This window comes from Paralichthys olivaceus, chromosome 15 (genome assembly GCF_024713975.1).
Source record: "Paralichthys olivaceus isolate ysfri-2021 chromosome 15, ASM2471397v2, whole genome shotgun sequence".
NCBI lineage: Eukaryota > Metazoa > Chordata > Actinopteri > Pleuronectiformes > Paralichthyidae > Paralichthys > Paralichthys olivaceus.
The window spans coordinates 10,416,731-10,438,464 of NC_091107.1; the positions used below are offsets into that span (position 1 = coordinate 10,416,731).

Genomic DNA, 21,734 nt, shown 5'->3' on the forward strand with positions numbered 1-21,734 from the left:
TCTCTTCCTGCCTTTATTAGCTGGATCCAGGCCTTTGTCCAGCCTCTGACGGACTGACAGACACGGGGTCACATTTTTCTGCGTGAAGCTTCCAGGCACAGAACTGCAGAACAGACTTTAATCACCACAACCACATGTTAACTTTAAAATACTGCATATTTGATTAAAAAAGAAGCCTCGATGCATTAAAGCTTTTTTAGTTTTCACCATTCTCCACATAATTCCTCTATTTCCCCTCGGACAAACTCAAACTATTTTCTTTACTGTACCAATCTATCTATACTCTTTTCCTCCCCGAACAGCCCTGACAGCTCCACATGCTGTAAATGTGTTTTACATTTCATACAGCAGCATGCTTCTCATTCCTGACTCTTGGGGGAGCCAGAAAAGACTCACACTGTACAGCCAGGCCCCTTTTGTCTCTGAGTGACCTACATTCACACAACAGTGAAATGCTAACAGGGCCGTGTGTCTGCTGAGAGCTGCAGTCTGGATTCTCTCGGGGAAACGGTCAAGAGAACGATTGAGACGCATTAGATTCCACCTGAGCAACAGCAGCGATAGGATAAAAACAACTCCATGTGTTTTATTGAGCTGAGTCATGTGATCTTGGTCTAAGAGACAATTAAGTTTTATAAATGTTTACAGTCGTATTACGTGCATACCACAACGTGATTTCTGCCATTATTCAATCCAAGTCCTAAAATGAAGACAGCAGCTGATGACAATTTCTATCAGTATCATCAACTTGTTGGACTATAAAATGTCAGACAGTAGTAAAAACTACAGTAAAGGACAAAGTAATGTCATTAAATTGTTTGTTTAGTTCGACCAACTATCAGAAACCCAAAGAAAATTCCCTTTATTATCATGTAATGTAAAGAGAAACCTGCTAATTTTCAATTTAGCCTAAAAGATTATAGAATTATTTATCAAAATAGTTACGTTAGCTGAAGAAAATACATAACTATAGCTTCAAATAACATTAAAAGTCACCTTGAATAATGCCACAAATCTGAGTATTCAACATGTGATCACTGATTTATGAGGGTGAATTTAACCTGTAATATCCAGACATCCACAAATAACAAAAGATGAGATTAGTTATTTTTTTAATGCAAAAGAAAATAAATCAAGAAGGCCTTCAGGAATGGGGTCAAGACTTTAAGGTATTTTAGGAGATTTCTTTTGGTTTATTCTCTCAACATTTTTCTTAGTTTTGGACACTGACAATCTTGAATCTTCTTTTCTTTTTAGTTTGACCCTCCGGTTTTATTTAGGCTATATTTCATGAAGCAGAGTACAATCACATTTTACAAGTTTCAGCATAACACTGTTCAACCAGTGAAGCCGCACCACTTGATTTGGGTGAGCCCATATTTCCTCTGACTTGAAGCCTTGGTGTTAATCACTTTACACAGGCAGAGTGCATTAGCTGCAGATGGATTGTGTAGATTTAGACTAAGCCACTTACTGCAGAGTAGATTATTTCGCTGCTGCACATTCATTTTCATTTTCCCTGTCATCTGCCCAGAAGTCATTGTTGTGTGATTGTATCAGGTGGATGACAAGGCGGCATCCTCTGTAAGAGACAGACCCACATCAACAAACTGATGACATGACAGCGCTCATTCTTCTCCACTGCACCATGATTTTTTTTTCACCTCTGCAAATATTTGCAGCATCTTGATTATCTTGATAAAAAAGACAGAGTAAGGCACAAGGGCAGGATTTGATGAGATGAATAAAGCATTGAGTGCTGAAGAGGTATTTTTCATTCCGATGAACTTGCACTGATGCTTACACTGGCTGCATGTGCATTCTGAAGAAAAAATATGATGTTGTTGTCATGGCAACAACATACATAGCTAATAATTATATCCCTATATGCCTGTACATATAGACACAGATAATATAGAAATATAATAATGGTAGATAGATAGATGCATAGATAGATAGATAGACAGACAGACAGAGAAACAGATAGATAGACAGACAGACAGACAGACAAACAGAAAGATAGCTAGAGAAACAGATAGATAAAGAGATAGAGAGACAGACAAACAAACAGACAAACAGATAGATAGAGAGATAGACAGACAGACAGACAAACAGATAGATAGAGAGATAGACAGACAGACAGACAGAGAAACAGATAGATAGACAGATAGACAGACAGACAGACAGACAAACAGACAAACAGAAAGATAGCTAGAGAAACAGATAGATTAAGAGATAGAAAGACAGACAAACAAACAGACAAACAGATAGATAGAGAGATAGACAGACAGACAGATAGACAGACAAACAGATAGATATCTTACACATAGAACCTTTGAAGGGAGTTGCAGCAATGGGTCGAGTGTCTTTATGACAGAATGTTACACAGTAATAACAACTTTATTTAATCAAGGTAAACAATAAATATAAAACAATGGATGATTACAGCTCAATAGAATAATTGTGACTGCAGCTTGAATGTGTTTAAACAGCTCTATTGGATGCTGCAGGTGACATTACCCTGCAGAATAAAAAATAACATATTTCCAGATGTTATCCAGGACAAAACAAGTCAAATCTATTGCACATCTCAAACCAACATTTCAACTTTGTGGACTTTCATTTGTTCAGCGTTTGTATTAAAGTGGAACAGAACAGGAATACAATAACAAACAGGATCATACAAACATACAAGCCAGAGCTGTTGTACAAAATAAATATAAATCCTGTAGAATTCAAAGATATTTTAACAGATAAGATGATTCTTTATTAGTCCCACGATGGGGTCATTTGCAGTATTTCAGCAGAAGAGTCAAAATAGGCATCAGCAAGACATTGGCTGAATGAAATATAGAAAAAAAGGAAAATATGAATGTAATTAAACTGAAAAATGTGTGCAGAATATGTCGATTGACTGGATTACACATGAACTTTTGCCCACACAGAATGAATATTACACACTTGAGTTAGGTTAAGTTAAAGTTAGGTTTACATATTGTTCAACATCTTTCAGAAAAAAACATAATGGGGGCTGTTAAAGGTTCAGTGTGTAGAATTTAGAACCTAGTGTTGAAATGTCATGTTGCAGCTGAACACCCCTCACCTCACCCTCTCCTTCCTACCAGGAAAAATAACCTGTGGTAGACAAAAGGTGTTTAGTTTGTCCAGTTCGACCTAATGTAAAAAACATGGCGGCCTCCGTAGAGAGGGTCCCCTCAATATAAATATAAAGTATTTAAATATAAAGGAGCTTTTCTGGGGTAAAGAAAACTACAATTCATACAATTTAGATGAAACGAACTAGTGAAAACATCATGAGGATTATTATACATTCAATTTCTGCCAACAGTTCTCTTTCACCTAAATCTGACACACTGGACCTTTAACAAAACCAAATCCCACATTTTCCCCCAAATAATGAAAACTCTTTAAACACATGATCAATAATAAAGTCACAGAGCTCCTTCTACAGTGTGTTGGTGTGAGAACAATGCCAGACAGAGCAGCTAATGTCTATTTCAACTTTATTTTCATTCGGCAGCTTCAGTTTTAAGCGGACATGTGTTTTACCTGCAGACCCTCAGAGACACAGACGCAGGGTTTTTTTTAATGTCCGGTCTGTGGTTGCGCCTCCAGCACCGACAGCGACGACGTCACCATAAATAGCTCCCCTGCCAGTTGTGTGGAGAGAAGAAGAAAAGCGGCTACAAGCGGAAGAGGCTCCGTATTTGGTTTCGGATAGTATTCCGTCTGTGGTCCGGGGTTTTCACTCTAACACGCTTTGAATAATGTCGACCCCGGCGAGGAGACGGCTTATGAGGGATTTTAAAAGGTACCGCTGCGTTTCTTTTGTTTTTAAATTAACATTTCATTTTGTTTTGCAGCCTGTGTTGGTGTGCTGCTAGCATCGTTAGCCGATGTAGCTGTCGGTAGCTTAGCTTAGCTTAGCTGCTTCTGTGCTGACAATATTGTATTTAAAGCTGGACCGTTGTTGCTGTGACGCTAGCTTGTTGTGTTTACCCGGGTTCTCTCGGTCTGTGGTGGGTTGATAAAGTCATTGTCGGGGGTCTTGGTGATATTTAACAGCACCTGAAAGGGCAGTTTGGCGTTATGCAGTGTTTCTAACCCTGGGGGATAACGTTAGTCCCTTTTGTCTTTTTTTAATTCTCCTGGTTACTTTGTTTTTGTGCCGGGGGGGAGGTTTAGTTTCAGGCTAGCCGGTGTGGGGGTCACAAAAACAAGCCATCAGACGCTTTGTGTGGATTAACTGGCCCTGGTCAGAGGCTGAACGTGACAGTATTCATCTGAACTGCTCTGCGAGCTGTGGGGTTTGTGTCTCCTGGTTTCAACAGCACCCAGCCAGCGAACACTTTGGTTTCCAGACCCCTTTGGCCGCAACGTGGCTCTCAGGTGTTGCACAACTCAGATCCTGAGGTGCTTCAACTCGTTATGTGCCCATCACCCATTCCTGTTTACCTCTTTATTAACAAGGCTTGATTAGAAATGCAGGGCCCCCTTTGCTTATTTTGATTTAAATGATGTCAAACTGCTGTGAGGATGAAGAATATATTTGTGTTTTCATGAGCGTGACACCTGGCACGGGGCTCCTTTTAATACCTGCCACCCTCAATCTGTTGCCACGCTCCATATGCTCTGCACCCCACAGTAGGTGTTTGTTATTCACACACACACACACACACACACACCTACCTATCAGTGGGAAAAAAATATGTTAAGCTATTCTAGCAAGAACAGCCGTTGAAGCAGGGGGGGATAAGGTGTCCCTGTAACTCTACGCTGCTGAGCCAGTCCCCAGGTGGGAAACTGTAACACTCTGAGGCAAGGAAAACACAATGGCACATTCCTGGATCACCATGTGTGTCCACACCGAGGCTGACTGCCCTCAGTCCTGTGTGATACTGCTCAACCTGCCTTGTTTGATGTGCAAGTCAGTTTATTTGCTCAATATGCATCTCGAAACAGAGCTCTGTCAGTGGGCGAACAGCAACACATTTGTGTGGTCATTTGGCTCAGCACTTAGGACATTGTGGTTTTAATGAGGCCTGCGAGACGAAATCAAAATAGTTGCCAAACTTTTAATTTTCTGGTGAACTATACAAAACCACCACACAGTCTCAGATGATGCTCAATACTTCCCTAAAAGTCAAATTGCTGTCAGTGATCACTAGTTTCTGAGTAAAATCAAGTAACTATGGTATAGGGAAGTTTAGTGGAGCACCAGTCCACCAGCAGAGAGCTCAGGCAGATTACAGTAAATGAGGTTAATTGCGGTGGGTCTGTCTGCAGCCAGGGACTTGGACATGGATCTACAGACACACAAATCAGCCTACCTTGTTTTATAGCCGTAAGCTCTTATTAAACCAGCTTTTATACCAGGCCCGGAACAGTCTGTGGTGATTCCGGACATGGCCTACATGCACTTGTGATCTGAAGGGATCCTTCCATGATATAATGTTGCCTGAGTTCTGGCACGGGAGCCAACAATGTACATTTTAGTATAGTCTGCTACACCTCGCCTTTATTTGTGTTGTTGGCTCAGAAACCTGTTTTACATATTCTACACTGACCAGTGGTTTAACAAAGTGGTTGTTGTCTGAAGCTTAATTTAAAATGTTGACCCGGACATCTGTTTTGATTTGTTGATGTCTCTGTTGCTAGGTAGCTGTTGCTATGGTGTTTTTGCACGGCACTTTACAGAGATCACTTGTCAGTCAAACAGCCCTGAGCAGTTTCCTTGTGGAGCTCGAGCAAATTATTATTTCCATTAATGATAAATCCAGCTATGGTTATTTTGTGATGAATAACTAGGTTATAAAATAAACATATTATAAATAATAAACACTTAATGGTTTTACGTTAGAGCAGGTATTTAACTGCTAAGCAGTTCAAATCACTAATTATCACCAACTATTTTTGATAATATGTTCATCATCATATCAAAAAGTTTTGTCTTAAGAGACTTCACCTCACAACGCCATACTCATTAGTTACATCTCATCTTTTAAGCATCTAATCCTAACATTACTAAAACCTACATGTATCTGCAACCTGATAAATTACGTAATAATTGTCTATTATCACAAAAGTCGCTGACTTAAATGTCTTTTGGTCGATAGATTTAACAGAAACTTTAGTCACAATTCCTGGAGATTTTATTTTGTTTTCTGTAGTTGACATTTCTCCGTCTGTCTCATCCTCCTCCAGAAAACTGCTCAGCTGGTCTGTTTATTCCAAACACATCAGTTCCAAACCATAAAACACATCAGTTGCTCTGTGTGCACTGTATTTTGTTTCTCTTTTTGAAAATAAAGAACAGACACTTTTTCAGCAATGGATAACGAAACAAACGTGTATTGATAGGGAAAAAAAAAACATCAGGGTGTTTCCTCTTAATCTAAATCTGTGATTTATTCAGATTTCTGCTCATGGCAGCGTTGGAAGTCATTTCAGGTGAAGGTCGGCTTAGTGAACGAGGGCTTTTGGTGTTCGTGGCATAGCTGTGATTCAGTGTTAAGTGTAGTAGCTTATGCTAACTGACATCTGTGACTGACAGCCGGATGGACACTGCGCTGTTGATCCTGTAAGCCTGGTTGCTCGCTGAAGTCATGTTGATTCAGCAGTTTATGTTTTGACTGATAATTACCCTGCAGTCGAGGTGGTACTGTAATTATAAACGTCACGCTCTCTCTACCTCCTCCCTCTTACTCTCCCCCATCTGTTGTTTCTTTTTCTGTCACTTTGCTTTCATCGCTCTCCATCTTTCTTTTCGTTCTTTTTCTTTAATTTTCCTATCTTGTCGTATGCTCCCTCTTCTTTTTTTTGTCCACTTCCCTGCTTCTTTTCTTGCTATTTGTCTTACCATGTCTCCCTCCTGTCTTTCTCTTACCATTGTCTTTTTCTCTCTCATCTTACGCAGACTTCAAGAAGATCCTCCCACCGGTGTGAGCGGAGCACCGTCAGAGAACAACATCATGCTTTGGAACGCTGTTATTTTTGGGTGAGTCATGCTCTAAATCAGACTCCACCCTATTGTCTTTACTTTGCCACTGGGATTGGGATGCGCAGAGTCCCCCCCTTCTGACCTGGTGTGTCACATTCCTGTTCTCCATGTTCTGCATTTTAAACAACTGTCTGATTACAGACATCATTATGGCACAGAGCAGCATAGAAAAATCAGCATGTCGCCCTCGGTGGGTGTCTGATGAAAGAACAGGCTGGGCGACACTGTTGAGGGAAGGGTTTAGAGGAAAGGAAGGACGGAAGGAAACTCGGATAGAACAGACAAAACGAAAGAGTGACTTTTCTCAGGCCTGTGTATAATTTTAAAATGCATTTGAAAGAAGAATCATGAAAAAACATGTTTTTATTAAACTGAGAATTGGTCGGGGGCTTCATACTGAGGTTATGAAATTCAAATGTCAATGTGAGAAGTAATAAAACATGAACAACTCAAGCAAACTGGACGGCTGAAGGTAACTTCAAAACAAAACAATCAGGAAACGGGGAATATGTTATTAATCTAAAATAAAAACACTTGCTAATAGTTCCCCACCACCATTCCAAGTCAAAGTGAAAGCTGTTGGAAATGTAAAACATGAAGGCAGCTGTTTTAATTGGCTCCTTCACACAGACTGTGTGAATGTGTGGAGCTGAGTAAACAAAGTCTCCGGTGTCTGTGTGGAGCATGTCCACATATAAATGGGGATGTTTTCTACAAGTCACTGCCTTATTGGTAGCAGTGGGGATTTTTAGGATGTGGAAATAATTTTATGTCTCCCTCTTCACTTCTGGCAGGCCTGTGGGAACACCATTTGAAGATGGTAAGTTCTCTGTTTTGATTATATCTTGTCCGTAAAGTGCTCACCCAGCGGGGTCATGTTAATTCAAACTCTGGGTTTGCTTTAATAGATCTATTCTCTCCTGCAATGTTGCAGTGCTGCATTTTTCAATCCATCCTTTACAGCCTACTAGGGAGTGTGTTGTAAGAACATGGAAGTCAGTCAAAAGTCTAAGGGTGAAGCAATTAATATGACTAAGCACTGTGTGGGTCAAATTTCGTTGTTTGCCTTGACCTGTATCAACCTGCCAACTACGAATCATCAATTCTTTGAAGAAATTACTGAACAGTGCACTTGTGGAGCAGAACATTCATTAGAAGTGTTCATATAGTGACACACTTGCAGTTTTGCTTTGTCACACATTAAATACAGGAGACACTAATGTCTGTACACAAACACCCACTTCTTCAGCTTGTAATTATGAGGCTGTGCATGAGAAGTGCTGACTCTGTGGTTTATACTTTTCTCTTGTTAGTGCTCTCCCTCCTTGTTATTCTCCCTCTTGCCAGCAGTCGACGCCTGCACATCAGTGAGGGATTAGCTTGTCTTTGTGGCCACTGCTATTTTTAGTGATGTAATTATTTCTCTCACTTTGTGTGACCTCCTCGATCCGTCACACCTGTGTTCTGTGCTCACAAAATTATATCTGTGCACGCCTCGACGCGTTCTTAATGTCCCTCTCACCTTCTCTCTCCCTCCCTCTGTCACCGCAGGAACGTTTAAGCTTCTGATAGAGTTTTCCGAGGAGTACCCAAACAAACCTCCCACAGTTCGGTTTGTGTCCAGAATGTTTCACCCAAATGGTAAGAGATACAGCCGCTCCTAAAACACACACTCACTGATTCAATACATGCATTTGAAAATGGAACAGAACATCTTCCCTCACTTAATTCAAACCCATCATCGACAGTTGACATTTGAGTGTGACGTGCAAGATGCTTGGACTTGGAACGCTGCACGGTTTGTGCCTCCGTTATCTCAAGGCAGAAAGTTCCTCCTTTCCTTTTCATTCAAACCGTTTCCTTGTATTCATTATAATAGTTTTAGTAGGTCACACCAGGCTGGCTGTAAAACCCACATGAAGAACAATTTGTGAGTTTTTGTATAAAAGTCAAGTGATTTATTGGCATAAAGTGTTTGAATTGGTAAATGTTTAACCGGAAATATTAAAACAATTCAGTTATAAACCTGATTAAGACAATGGTCCGAATAAGACCCCGCCATGTAAACTTAACATTTTAAGATAACCTTACCCTAAATAAGGTCATACTCAGAATAAGCATCAAATTGAGAATGTGTAGTACTCCGGCATTCGACGTATAATGTTCTGGACATAATGTTGACGAGAGTCACACTCTGCTCTGTAACATGAAATCGTGAATATGAAAGGAATATGCTGCGAGCAATCATGTAAATATCATAATCTGAATAATGTCTTATTCTGAATAAGTTCAATAGTCAGATTTTTGTTGTCCATGAAAATGTAGTTTGCGAGACACAAGTTGCGCTCTGATGTTGATCTGTAGTCTAAGGCTTGATTGTGTCATCTCTCTATTTTCCAGTTTACGCAGATGGCAGTATATGTTTAGACATCCTTCAGAATCGCTGGAGCCCCACATATGATGTGTCATCCATACTCACCTCCATCCAGGTTGGTTGATCAGACTGCTCTTTACACAAACTGCACTAACATGCTCCATCTCTCCATCTCTATAACTGCTGTTTTAGGACGTATTTCATGTTACACTCGCACTGCTTTTGCCTTGGCTGCTGTCATCTTTGACTGAGTGGACTGATTTAAATACACTGTTATCTCATGCATCTCAAATAAACACTCAGAGTGGTTAAAACGTTTAATGTCATAGAAATATCTATTCACAGAAGCCGATAAAATCATTTTTTTCTTCTTTTTTTTTTTTTTAGATCTGTAGCTTAAAATGTGATTTGAATTATTAAATAAATAGTTAATATTTAGTGAAGTTAAGACTCCCTCCTTTGGATGTGTATATTTCCAGTTCAGACGTCCCAACTTCTTCACAGTGGATGTTAAATTATTGCAATCAAACCTACATTTTCTTTTCCAAACGGGAGAGATTTCATTACACACATTATTTTCCACAGTCGTTGCTGGATGAGCCAAACCCAAACAGTCCAGCCAACAGTCAGGCCGCGCAGCTCTATCAGGAAAACAAGAGGGAGTACGAGAAGAGAGTGACAGCCATCGTGGAGCAGAGCTGGGTGGACGTCTGAGCTTCTCTTGCTCTCTGCTTCTTCCTCTCAATCACCCTCCTGTCATCCTCCCATTACTTCAGTCTCTCTGATTTTTTTTTTTACCGCATCAAAAAAAAAAAACAGTTATATCAGAAGAACTCAAGTGCCACCCTGAATAAAAAGAATGAAAAAAGGAACTCGAGAGGACAACCAAACCCGAATGGACATTAACTTGCTTGCCAATACATTAGAGGAAAAACGAGGGAGGGAAATCAATCTTTTGTTTGTGTTTCTTGTTCTTAATTTTACTTTTTTTTATTGCATGATGTGAAATAAGTTATTGCTAACAGAATTTGTAATATATCTTTGTTGTTTGTTTGGCTTAAGTTGGACTGTTTTGAGTTTTACAGATTTTTTTTTTTCCTTTTCACTTTTTCTTTTGTAACGTCTGCTGGTGAGTACAACTTGGCTGTTTTGGGGGAAAAAGGCCAAATCAGCGTATTTTGAAAGTCATGGGAGAACCTAGAAAATGCCTTTTTTAAACCATTCAAGTTAGCCACAGATGCAGCTGATAAAAAAAGAATCGTTCTGTTCCGAGCATATCTCTTCATTATTTTTAGACTCAATAGGTTTGGGCTCACAGGGCACACTGTGCCAAGTGTCCCTTTTGCGCTGATGAATCATGACTCCTTGGCAAGCCAGCTCTGAGCTTTCTATTTTAATCAATTATATTACGAGAGAAGGAGAGTTATGAGAAAGTAAATATTATCACTAGAACTTGACAGGATGAGGTTTGACTGCAGATTCTAAAGAGATCATCAGGGTCAACTGAAAAGACTGGAAGCTTTTCAATCAACATTTAATTTTCACCTGATTCAGTACGTTTTCATATTAAAGAGCATAGGAGCCTGCAAAATAAGGAAATCGACTTCATGATGGTTCAGTCGTTGCTGATTGGGCCTGAACTTCCAAGATGTGCAGACACATGTTCTCAGTTCTGTTCTGCTAATTTTCTATAATGCACATTCAGTTCTCATAGTTCTTGAGTGAGGAAAATGGAAGGTAAATTCATTGAAAAGCTTCTCCGCTCCTCCTCCCAACAGATCTCATCCCTGCACCCACGTGCTTTTCAGATTTTCACTCACCACACATAAGCAAACAACTTCCCAATACTAGTTTTACCAGTGACGTCTGTCTGCTTGAGTTCAAGCGTCTTACGATCCTATTTATTTACACAGCTGACATGTAAATTAACAATTATAAGCATACAAGCAGTGCTGCCTGTTGCATTATGTTTGACTGCTGCAGAGAAGAGCTCACTCGCATGCAGTTCGACCCCGCCCCCGCTTCAACAGCACGACATCAACTGCTTCCCCGAAGTTGTCGTCTCATGCCTGCATCTGTCTCCTGTTTTACTTGTATGTGATGCCCAGTCAAAAGACCACTTGAGTATAAATTCATGACATAACTCCACCCAGCTTCAGCTAAATAATCTGTCACCATGAAACAGTTCCACTTTTCTGAGACAGTACAGGTCATATTGTGGTTAGTGACTTATATCACCTAATAAGCAGATGGGATATGTTATAAAAAATTTTGTGGATTAAGCAAAAAAAATGTATACTTATAACAATATGCTGTATAAACGTAATAAAACACATTTTTCAGACTTTGAGGCTGGTTTGGCACTTGATTTATTTTTGCTGTCTATTTTTCAGGTTTTGATTGAAATGAAGGTGATGAGAAAGGTTTTTGCCCCAAGTGGTTTCTAAACTTGCAGTGAATGTGAATCTGCCAAGTTATGATGCTTGTTCACATAATTTGTAGGACAAGAAAGGAGAAATACAATGCCATAAGAAGAAAACACAAGTTATTTATTCTGTTCCAGAGGGAGACACGAGATCGTCCTGCATCTGAATAGATATAAAAACAGCACTTTAAAAAAAAAAACGTAAAACTAGCAGTTGATGAGAATAACAAACATATCAATATCTGTATTTAAACAATTCTAAACCACTTTTGAAATGTGGTCTGATGTGTCATCAGATTTCTGCTGGCACAATGAGCAGAGATGATGATGAGCTGGTTATCGACCCTGCAACAGAGGAGAGAAATACATGAGGACTTTTTATACCGTTTCACAGACGTGTGTGTGTGTGTGTGTGTGTGTGTGTGTGTGTGTGTGTGTGTGTGTGTGTGTGTGTGTGTGTGTGTGTGTGTCTCCAAAGACTCACCTGTTGCTTCTTCATAATTTCATCTCTTGTCTTGAACACGGGTGCGTCCTCCACCACGATGCCTTCAGCCATTTCCTTCACTTTTTCCAGGAGCTCAGTGCTATACCTGCCATTAGAAAGTAACGACCCACAACAATTCAGCATCCTTCATTCATCTCTGTGCCTCATATTATTAGAACAATACATTATTTACATTTATTTCATGGAAAAAATGCCAACAAATTCAGTTTTCTCAGCCCTGAACGTGTGTTATAGATCCTCTTGATTATGAGTTCAAGATTTAGATTGTTGAACTGTTGATTGGACAGAATAAGCAATTTGGTGACAGCATGTTCAAGGACATCTGATTTAGTCAAACTGTTAATGTGTAAAACAATGAATCAGTTGAAAGCCTACATCTGGATCATTGGTCCATAAAGGATCCTTAAAAGATCTTTTAGTCATGACTAGTTTAAATAGTTCACTGATGTTGGTGAATTCTTGGAGCTGAAAATTACTGATGTTGATCTTGAATTTAAGAACAAAATAAAATAGAAAAAACATCTGGTGCAGCTGTTGTGTTTACATCCGTCTACTGTCGCGTTACAGACACAGGGGGCAGCACAGAGCCCGTCGTGTGTTAGCAAGAGACGAAGAAGACGTAAAACATCTCTGAACACACACTCTGGGCAAATTTATCGATTCATCACAAGTAGCGTCAGAACAGAAAAGTCTGACTGTTGAAGGAAAACAGCTTCGGCTTCAAGTTTGGTTGATTCATTCAAAGGTAAACGCGAACAACGTGGTTACAGCTAAGCTAAGTGGTTAGCCTGATCTCTGCAGAGGCCTGCGCTGAGGAGCTTCAGCTGTGGAGGCTCTCTAATCCTCCAGGTCAGAAAGGAACAACATGACAGGCCGGTGGTGGAAACAGGGTTTGTTCCGCACGTACCGGCAGCCGAGGAACACGTTGTTGGCCCACACCATGGACAGAGAGAGCAGGTGGTCCAGCTGCTCCAGGTCGTAGTCGTTCACGTTCCGGAGGATGAACTCCCGGCGGACCTGCCAGTGCTTCTCGCTCTCCCAGTAGCCTCGAAACGTCTCCACCTGGTCCGCCACAGCCCGGTTCTGCTGGATGAAGTCCTCCACATCCACGGAAGACATCTTGCTCTCTCGTTCAACAACAAAGAAACGTTTCCTGTCTTAAAAAAAAGCACGTGCCGGAAGTTGTTTATCAGCAGTGCGCGATGCCAACAGCGCCGCGCAGTGTTGGAGCTGAGAGCTGCGGCTGACCTGACAGAGCCTCTGCATAGAGAGTGGAAGTAAAACTACCACATGTTAAAATACTGCTTTAAACACGACAGAAGTAGTTCATAATATTTTAATTTCTAACATCTATATTAAAATAATCTATATAAAAAGAAAATAATATAAATGATTATTATTTATATATATCTTTAAATCTGGATTATATACTTCGCTTCAATAATCAGTTCCTCAGTTACTTGGGTCTTTGAATCACCTTATACTTAAAATATTTGTTTTTTCATTAGCTCTATTACATTTATCCATCCATCTATCTATCTATCTATCTATCTATCTATCTATCTATCCATCTATCTATACATATATCTATACATATATCTACCTATCTATCGATTATCTATCAATCCATCGATATCGTGGGTCTGATGCTGTGAGCAGTACCTCCAAAACTGAGTCATACTTAAACTGCTACACAAGAGCAAGCATTACCTTATGTATTTGTGTGTAAAAATGGATGCTAACATGTGTTTTGCAGTTTAGCTATGATCCATGTGTTCATCAGTTGAAGCTATGTGATTGTTATGTGACCACAGTCGTGATAGTGATGCACTCAACATTTGTATTTACACATTTTGACCACCTGCCATAGCCCACAACAGTTCTGTGTCCTGGATTGACCACCGTGTGGTACGGAGATATGCATGAGAAAAAGGGACTCTCTCTCTCTCTCTCTCTCTCTCTCTCTCTCTCTTTATCTCTCTCTCTTTATCTCTCTCTCTCTGCTGGCCAGCAATATGATCACAGAGGAACACTCAGACTTTTAACTTCCAGTCTATGTAAGAGGCTTACAGACATTCAGGCTCACACACACACACACACACACACACACACACACACAGCAGAGTGGTGGATCTGGGGCTTGTTTTGACTTGAAGTCATTGATATGCAAAGAGGATCCAGAGGGAGGAAGAGCCAACTGAGAGGAGTAAAAATATTTTTGGTTCATTGTGAAACTGCAGAGCAGCCAGAGGACGTCAGCTGACTTGGTGGAGGATGCAAATGTGGTGTTCACTCTGCTGAAAGAATGTGGCCATATTCACTGTCCGCAATGTTGTCTCCAACATGTCCTCATGGTGTGATTTCAAATCTGTACTTTGAGCCTCTGATCAGATCACCTGAGACGGATGTTAATGCCAAATCTGAACAGGGACCAGAGGGACTAACAGACCAGCTCCCAAAGATTTGAAATAAAGCTGTTTAATCTGAAATGTAAGAAAAACATTTAGTCTGTCAGAGACAACAAAGTCAAATGACTACAAAGTTGAGAAGAAGAAAATAAGATCATATTTAAAAAGTAGGATACACATAAGCACACAAATGAGACAGACACGTATACACACACACACACACACACACACACACAGGAAACAAAATGTATTTTTTGTTTTTTTAAAGAGAACATTTCTTTGGTTCTGTTTCCAAAAATGGAGCCAATAAATGAGCGAGCATGTTGGAACAACAATCAGAGATGCAAGGGATGAAATAATGTCTGTGCAGATCCAGACAGGAGCTCTATTTTTTATTTATGTTAATGTGCAACCTGAAGGGTTCAGTGAACGTTGAGATCTGATTAAAGAGCTGATAACAGGGAAGTCTTACTCATAGAAATATACTGAGCTGCAGTCATCCTCCAAATATGAAGTTGAGGAACTCCACACACAACTTTTACTGAATTACTAAACAGAGGGTTTATTTATGGCCTTCTTGCTATAAGCTTTACATTTTGCAAGTTCCATTCTACAAAATATACATTTAAACATAGCTATATTTCTTAACTTTAACGCGTCATGATTTCAAAACTTGAGCAATCCTCCAAATACAAAGGGAAGAAGGTGACTGGATTGACTCTACTCACTTACAGATGCTTCAGCCTCATCTTGCTTTCCATGCAGCTCTGAACATTGTAATTCTATTTCCACACAGTGTCAGTTTTCTACAGGCGGTTAGAAAACATCTCTTCAACAGGCCACACTCTCCTGACGCTCACCGCAAGAGAAGTGAGACCAACTGGTGATGGCGTCTGGATCTCCCCTCTGCAAACTACATTTGTAAGCACACACACACAAACACACACCTCCTGTGCACCTAACCGCACAACATTTCTCTTACATAAACACATGTTAGCTGCACGTATGCATTTACTGTATGTTAGTAAATGAACACGCATGTTAAATACTTAAGCTGGACTCTGACACATAACAAGTGTCAGGTTTTGTTAAGATGAGTGGCCCCTTAAATATTCTCTGCCTCAGACATTTTTTCCTTCCTCGTGAGTCAGGGAAGCACACACACACACACACACACACACACACACACACACACACACACACACACACACACACACACACACACACACACACACACACACACAAACACAGTGGGCGCTCATAAAAACACACTTTCACCTCTTCTCAAATTTCCCAAGAAAAACCACCAGCGACTCTCCCGAGTATGTTATATTTTGGTCGGCATCCAAGTCATACAAGTCGCCGCTTTATTGAGTGAACTAACCCATTAAGTTTATGGCCTCGCTCTCTCCCGCTCCCACTCAGCCTGAATTATACACTGATGCTGAAATAATACACTGCGTTCCAGCGGGCTCTGGCAGACAGCCGCTCTTGATGAGTCACCTAATGTATGCTTACTCAGGAGAAAACTATAATTGGAAAACACACAGACAACAGGTAGCCCTTTCAAGCGGAGTCCTGACGGAGTGTTAATGAGAAAGGATTTAGGGCGCCACACTTTTAAGTGTCTCTGAAAATCAAGATCCTTTAAGTGGATCTGTATTTGCTGTATTTTCTTCTCTTCACATTTTGGAAATATTTTGAAGGTTGAACGCAGCTAAGTTTAACCTTAATGTCCAAATGTGACATTTACACTCACATGACAAACCGGATTCTATTTAGAGATGGATGACATCACAGTTCCCCATAAGGGAAGCCAAAGCACCCTGATCCCCCTCCCCACTGGTGTCTGGCTGCATTGTAGTTCACCTCCATGTTTGTGGATGGGACGTGGACCAAATTAAAAGGTAAAAAACAAGACAAATAAATCTCAAAGATGGTTTCTGTCGCTCTAGTATAGAAGGAGGAAATGCAGGGAAAGTAACTGATTATCCATCCAGGGAGCGAGCCTAACAAAATAAAACATTTATATAATAAAATACAATATCTGAAATGATATCGGAAAGAAGTAGGCTCCACTTGACATTGCTTTGACTTTTATTCCCCATCAAGGGAGGGGTGCTTACACACTTTAGGCTTGGGACCCAAGCTTGGGACCCAAATGATAAATGTAGTGCGTCATCCTGGGACCCAAACTAATTAAAAATCAGTGCTCTTCACATGCAGAGGATACTGGAGCAAAGGGTGTCTGCCAGCTATTTCAGGTCCTGACCCATTGTTTAAAAGTTTAAAACTCCTCCATTGGCCTAAATGCAGTTGACATGAGCGTTGCGGCCGTGATGCGTGTGCCACCTCAAAGCTGCTTCCATAAATCCTGTCATGTCTGCATTGCTGTTGGTGGTACCTGTGGTGGTTGCAGGGAGATCATGATTGATGAGAGTTCCAAAAACATGAAGGAAGACAATGTAAGGAGCTACCAATTGTTGAAATATCTAAAATAGTCTACTGTAAATTTAATAAAATACAGTTTCAGTACATGCTATCAAAACAGTAGTAAACTGTAAATCATGCATACAGTAAGTACACTGTACAAAAACCTGTAGTTTACTGCTAAATTGGTTTGATTATATATACTGGAAACCCAGCTACAGGTACTTAACTGTTAATTTATATTGTATATTGTATATTATATTGTATGCAAAAGAGGTTTAGTAACTATACATACCCAAGTGCACTAACTATTCACACACTGACTTTTTTTTTACAGTAAGCTCTTTTAACCTTGCTTTTATTTAACTATTGCACTGCTGAGCTGACCCTGTACTGTTGACCCTGTGTTAACTGCACATGACTAATAAAACTTGAAACTTCAGCAAAGCAAACTTGCTGAGCCGTGAATATCTGTGTCATTATAAATCGAAGCTACAGGGCAGCACATGAGTGTGAGCAGCCAGGGGTTGAACTTCCCCTCGTTTCCCAGAACATAATGTGAGTTATGTTAGCAGGAAAAGCCTGACCAGTGAGTCAGCACGTACAATACAAAAAAAACTTACCAATACAGAATGTATATTTAATGTTGCATTGTTTTCACATCACAACACCACAACTGCTCACCATTACTTGAACAATTTTGACTAAACATGTCCTTTTCCACATTACTGTCCATTTTCACATTCCGTCTATCTATCTATCTATTTTTGTATTCATGTCATGTATACTATTGAGCAATACTCCTTTTTGTACATATATCACATACCATTTTATATTGATATTCACATTGTATACCACACCTGTCTATTTTATACAGTATATAGACTCCCTATTTAGACAGGTAGAGTTTATATATGCATACATCTATTCCAATATTCCCATATTCATAATAAAATACAGTATACGTCCTTGTGCAATCATCTGGTACATTCCTCTTACACTGACGACAATTGCATATAATGCCCCCATGCATATTGATGTGTTTCATTTTGCTACTACACTACAGAACAGAAAAGAGAATAATCAGCCAGAAAAAGTAGGTGACAGGAGATTATTAATTATGTCATTAAACATAATCCTTAGATTATTTATAATGACACATATCTGTGTCATTATAAATCGAAGCTACAGGGCAGCACATGAGTGTGAGCAGCCAGGGGTTGAACTTCCCCTCGTTTCCCAGAACATAATGTGAGTTATGTTAGCAGGAAAAGCCTGACCAGTGAGTCAGCACGTACAATACAAAAAAAACTTACCAATACAGAATGTATATTTAATGTTGCATTGTTTTCACATCACAACACCACAACTGCTCACCATTACTTGAACAATTTTGACTAAACATGTCCTTTTCCACATTACTGTCCATTTTCACATTCCGTCTATCTATCTATCTATTTTTGTATTCATGTCATGTATACTATTGAGCAATACTCCTTTTTGTACATATATCACATACCATTTTATATTGATATTCACATTGTATACCACACCTGTCTATTTTATACAGTATATAGACTCCCTATTTAGACAGGTAGAGTTTATATATGCATACATCTATTCCAATATTCCCATATTCATAATAAAATACAGTATATGTCCTTGTGCAATCATCTGGTACATTCCTCTTACACTGACGACAATTGCATATAATGCCCCCATGCATATTGATGTGTTTCATTTTGCTACTACACTACAGAACAGAAAAGAGAATAATCAGCCAGAAAAAGTAGGTGACAGGAGATTATTAATTATGTCATTAAACATAATCCTTAGATTTTGTTTAAAGTTTTGCAGAGCATACGTCATGTTGGGTGTGAAATTTTACGCAGAGACAACACTGCCTCTCTGTTTAGCGTAATTTAATCGACCTTACAATAAATCCTTCAACTTACCTTAACCTTAACAATCTGCAGCCTGTGATGCCGTGTATGTCTCATGCAGCTCATTTACTTGTGGCAATTGACTCATTAGTTACGAACACTGACCTCTTTAAACTGATGTCTCTAATGATTTAATGATGTGCTGTACAAGTATCACCCCACCCATCTGCTGCAGCCGGCAAGATTAAACAAACTACACCACCACTGTTTGACCCAGATCTCTGGTTGGATCTACTCCCTGAGCAAACAACGTGTGCATCTCATCAGTCAGGAAACTGCATTAGTGCACGTTACAGCGACCACGGAGAGGGTCACATGCAGGCTGTTTCCTCAGGGGACGCCGCCTGTACCTGCATTATGTGGAGGGCAGGACAAACTGCGGGGACGCTGCTGTTGCACTTGAATGTGTGCCATGAAATCCCTCCTCAGTGTCCTTCACTGCCTCATTTCACTTTGTGCAATAACACCCCACCCTCCTCTCACCACCGCACCCGTGCCCAGTGTGATGTAGCTGATCTGTGCAATTGTGCACCTGACATCCTCGCCTGTGTGTGTGAGTTAGTGTGTGTACATGCACTTGCAGGCCTGTGTGTTTCATTCAGGTGGAATCTGCCCACAGATTCGTCCACTGGCCAGAAATTTGAGCTTGGGTGGGATGTAAGGGAGTACATTTACTTAGTTATTTACTTAGTTACTGTACATTTTTCATGTATCTGGACTTAAGTATATTTATCTTCAGGTACTTCCCACTTTTACTCTACTACATATATCAGCAAATATTTGTACTTTCTGCGTCACTTTTTTTGTACTTTTAATCAATGACGAGAGGGGAATGGGTCCACTCATCCACTCTGAGTGGGCAGGTATCATTACACCTGATATGGATTTTGGACTGTAGCATTCCGGAATGGGTTACACAAGTACTTTTGTTTTGAATACTTTTAAGTTTACCTAAAAGCAAGTACTTACCTTTACTCATGTTGAAGATGTATGTGGTACCTTTTCTTTCACTTGAGTACATTTTAATCTCATTGTTTGTACTTTTACTTAAGTAAAATGTTTGAGAACTTCCTCCACCAATACATTTGACTTGATATAAAGGTAGTTGAGTGAAGATCGTCTGTTCTCTGTCAGATACTTAATGAGACAGACAGATCTGACCTGTGCTGTGCAGACTTCAGACATCACAAGAGAATGAATAAAAGGCAGCGGACAGTGATTTAGAGCCAGTGGATGGCAGTAGATTATGCATTGATCAAACACCCTCCTCCCTCTTAAATATAGATTTTAGAGGAAAATGTGAAGGAAGGTAATTTACTCACCAGCCATGTCCTTTGGATCACTGTGAGCCAAATCAATCACTGCTGGAGAGATATTATCACTTACAGCAAAGTGCCACCACAGCCTTTCGGTTTGAACTGAATCTTCGGCTGCCAATTATAGTGGCACCGGTTAATGGTGATGGTGATGATTTAATATCAGGATTTGAAAATATGTGGAGGGGCTGAGATTGAACTTGAAGAAAGTTATGGATGAGTCAGTCAGGTCTCAGACATCTTTGATTAGCCTTCAAATATTTGGTCATTGTTTGTTTGTTAGAATATTTACACAAAAAACTACTACAGTTGATTTGCATGAAATTGTGTGGAGGGTCTTTTTTGTCAAAAATTGAGATTTTCAGAAAAATGTATTGTCACCAAGCTGATGGTACATGGTTCTCACAGACATATATTGGAGAAAATGATGCTTTGCTGTAGATTAAACTACCCAACTGTATATAAATGAACTCAACCTTAAACATCTACAGCAGTAAAATGCAACATAAACCTTAATGCAGCAGCCAAAATATATAACATAAAATATAGAATTGTAAAACGTTTTAATGCACCAGTGTACTTTTACATTCAATAATAAAGTACCTTTTTACATCTAAATGTATTTCTTTTTTTATTTAACTTAGATTAATTACATTTTACAACTTTGTCCTTACTTCCAGGTTTGTTATTTCTATTTTGATATTATATATAAGTATAAACTGTATGTAGGCCTATATCTGTAAAACATGAGTAATAATGAGAGAATCAAAGATGTAAAGAAAAATATTAAATGTATTATATATATATATATATGGAATGTTTTCTTTTTGAAGTACACAATGTGCTTGAGCAATGTTTAAAATATATTCAATAATGACTTAAAGGTCCAGTGTGTAAGATTTAGGTGAAAGGGAACTATTGGCAGAAATGTAATGTAGAATAATCCTCATGATGTTTTCAATAGTTTGTTTCATCTAAATTGTATGAATTGTAGTTTTCTTTACCCCAGAAAAGCTCCTTTATATTTAAATACTTTATATTTACATGGAGGGGACCCTCTCTACGGAGGCCACCATGTTTTTTACATTAGTCCAGACTGGACAAACTAAAGCCCTTTTGAGTTTTCATGACAACTGAAGCTACCACAGGTTCTTTCTCATGTTTGGAAGGAGAGGGTGAGGTGAGGGGTGTTCAGCTGCAATGACACTTCCACACTAGATATCTCTGAATTCTACACACTGGACCTTTAACGCTGACCTCCGGCCTCTCTGTGTAAACTCTGACCTCTTCTTGAGAAAGATCTGCCACAGCA

The 21,734-nt window shown here is 39.6% G+C and overlaps 2 protein-coding genes across 2 annotated transcripts; one reads left to right on the forward strand and one right to left on the reverse strand.

Moving 5' to 3' along the window:
* The first annotated feature begins 3,660 nt into the window (after positions 1 to 3,660).
* On the forward strand, positions 3,661 to 11,745 carry ube2b (ubiquitin-conjugating enzyme E2B (RAD6 homolog)). The gene is made up of 6 exons (XM_020085957.2): positions 3,661 to 3,832; positions 6,938 to 7,018; positions 7,816 to 7,841; positions 8,573 to 8,662; positions 9,422 to 9,510; positions 9,981 to 11,745. The coding sequence occupies exons 1-6, from the start codon at positions 3,789 to 3,791 to the stop codon at positions 10,107 to 10,109; spliced, it is 459 nt and encodes a 152-aa protein (XP_019941516.1). The 5' UTR covers positions 3,661 to 3,788; the 3' UTR covers positions 10,110 to 11,745.
* A 178-nt stretch (positions 11,746 to 11,923) lies between these two features.
* cdkn2aipnl (CDKN2A interacting protein N-terminal like) lies at positions 11,924 to 15,603 on the reverse strand. Its single transcript, XM_020085956.2, has 4 exons — positions 15,462 to 15,603; positions 13,233 to 13,482; positions 12,305 to 12,410; positions 11,924 to 12,165 (listed from the first exon to the last, which is right to left on the reverse strand). The coding sequence occupies exons 2-4, from the start codon at positions 13,442 to 13,444 to the stop codon at positions 12,157 to 12,159; spliced, it is 327 nt and encodes a 108-aa protein (XP_019941515.1). The 5' UTR covers positions 13,445 to 13,482; positions 15,462 to 15,603; the 3' UTR covers positions 11,924 to 12,156.
* Positions 15,604 to 21,734: the final 6,131 nt, after the last annotated feature.

Excerpts from the sequence above, each read along its gene's own strand:
- cdkn2aipnl (XM_020085956.2), bottom strand. The coding sequence starts at position 13,444 with ATGTCTTCCGTGGATGTGGAGGACTTCATCCAGCAGAACCGGGCTGTG. Across the intron at positions 12,411-13,232 it reads AACGTGTTCCTCGGCTGCCG|GTATAGCACTGAGCTCCTGG; the intron begins GTACGTGCGGAA and ends TTCTAATGGCAG.
- ube2b (XM_020085957.2), top strand. The coding sequence starts at position 3,789 with ATGTCGACCCCGGCGAGGAGACGGCTTATGAGGGATTTTAAAAG. Across the intron at positions 3,833-6,937 it reads CTTATGAGGGATTTTAAAAG|ACTTCAAGAAGATCCTCCCA; the intron begins GTACCGCTGCGT and ends CATCTTACGCAG. Across the intron at positions 8,663-9,421 it reads CAGAATGTTTCACCCAAATG|TTTACGCAGATGGCAGTATA; the intron begins GTAAGAGATACA and ends TCTATTTTCCAG.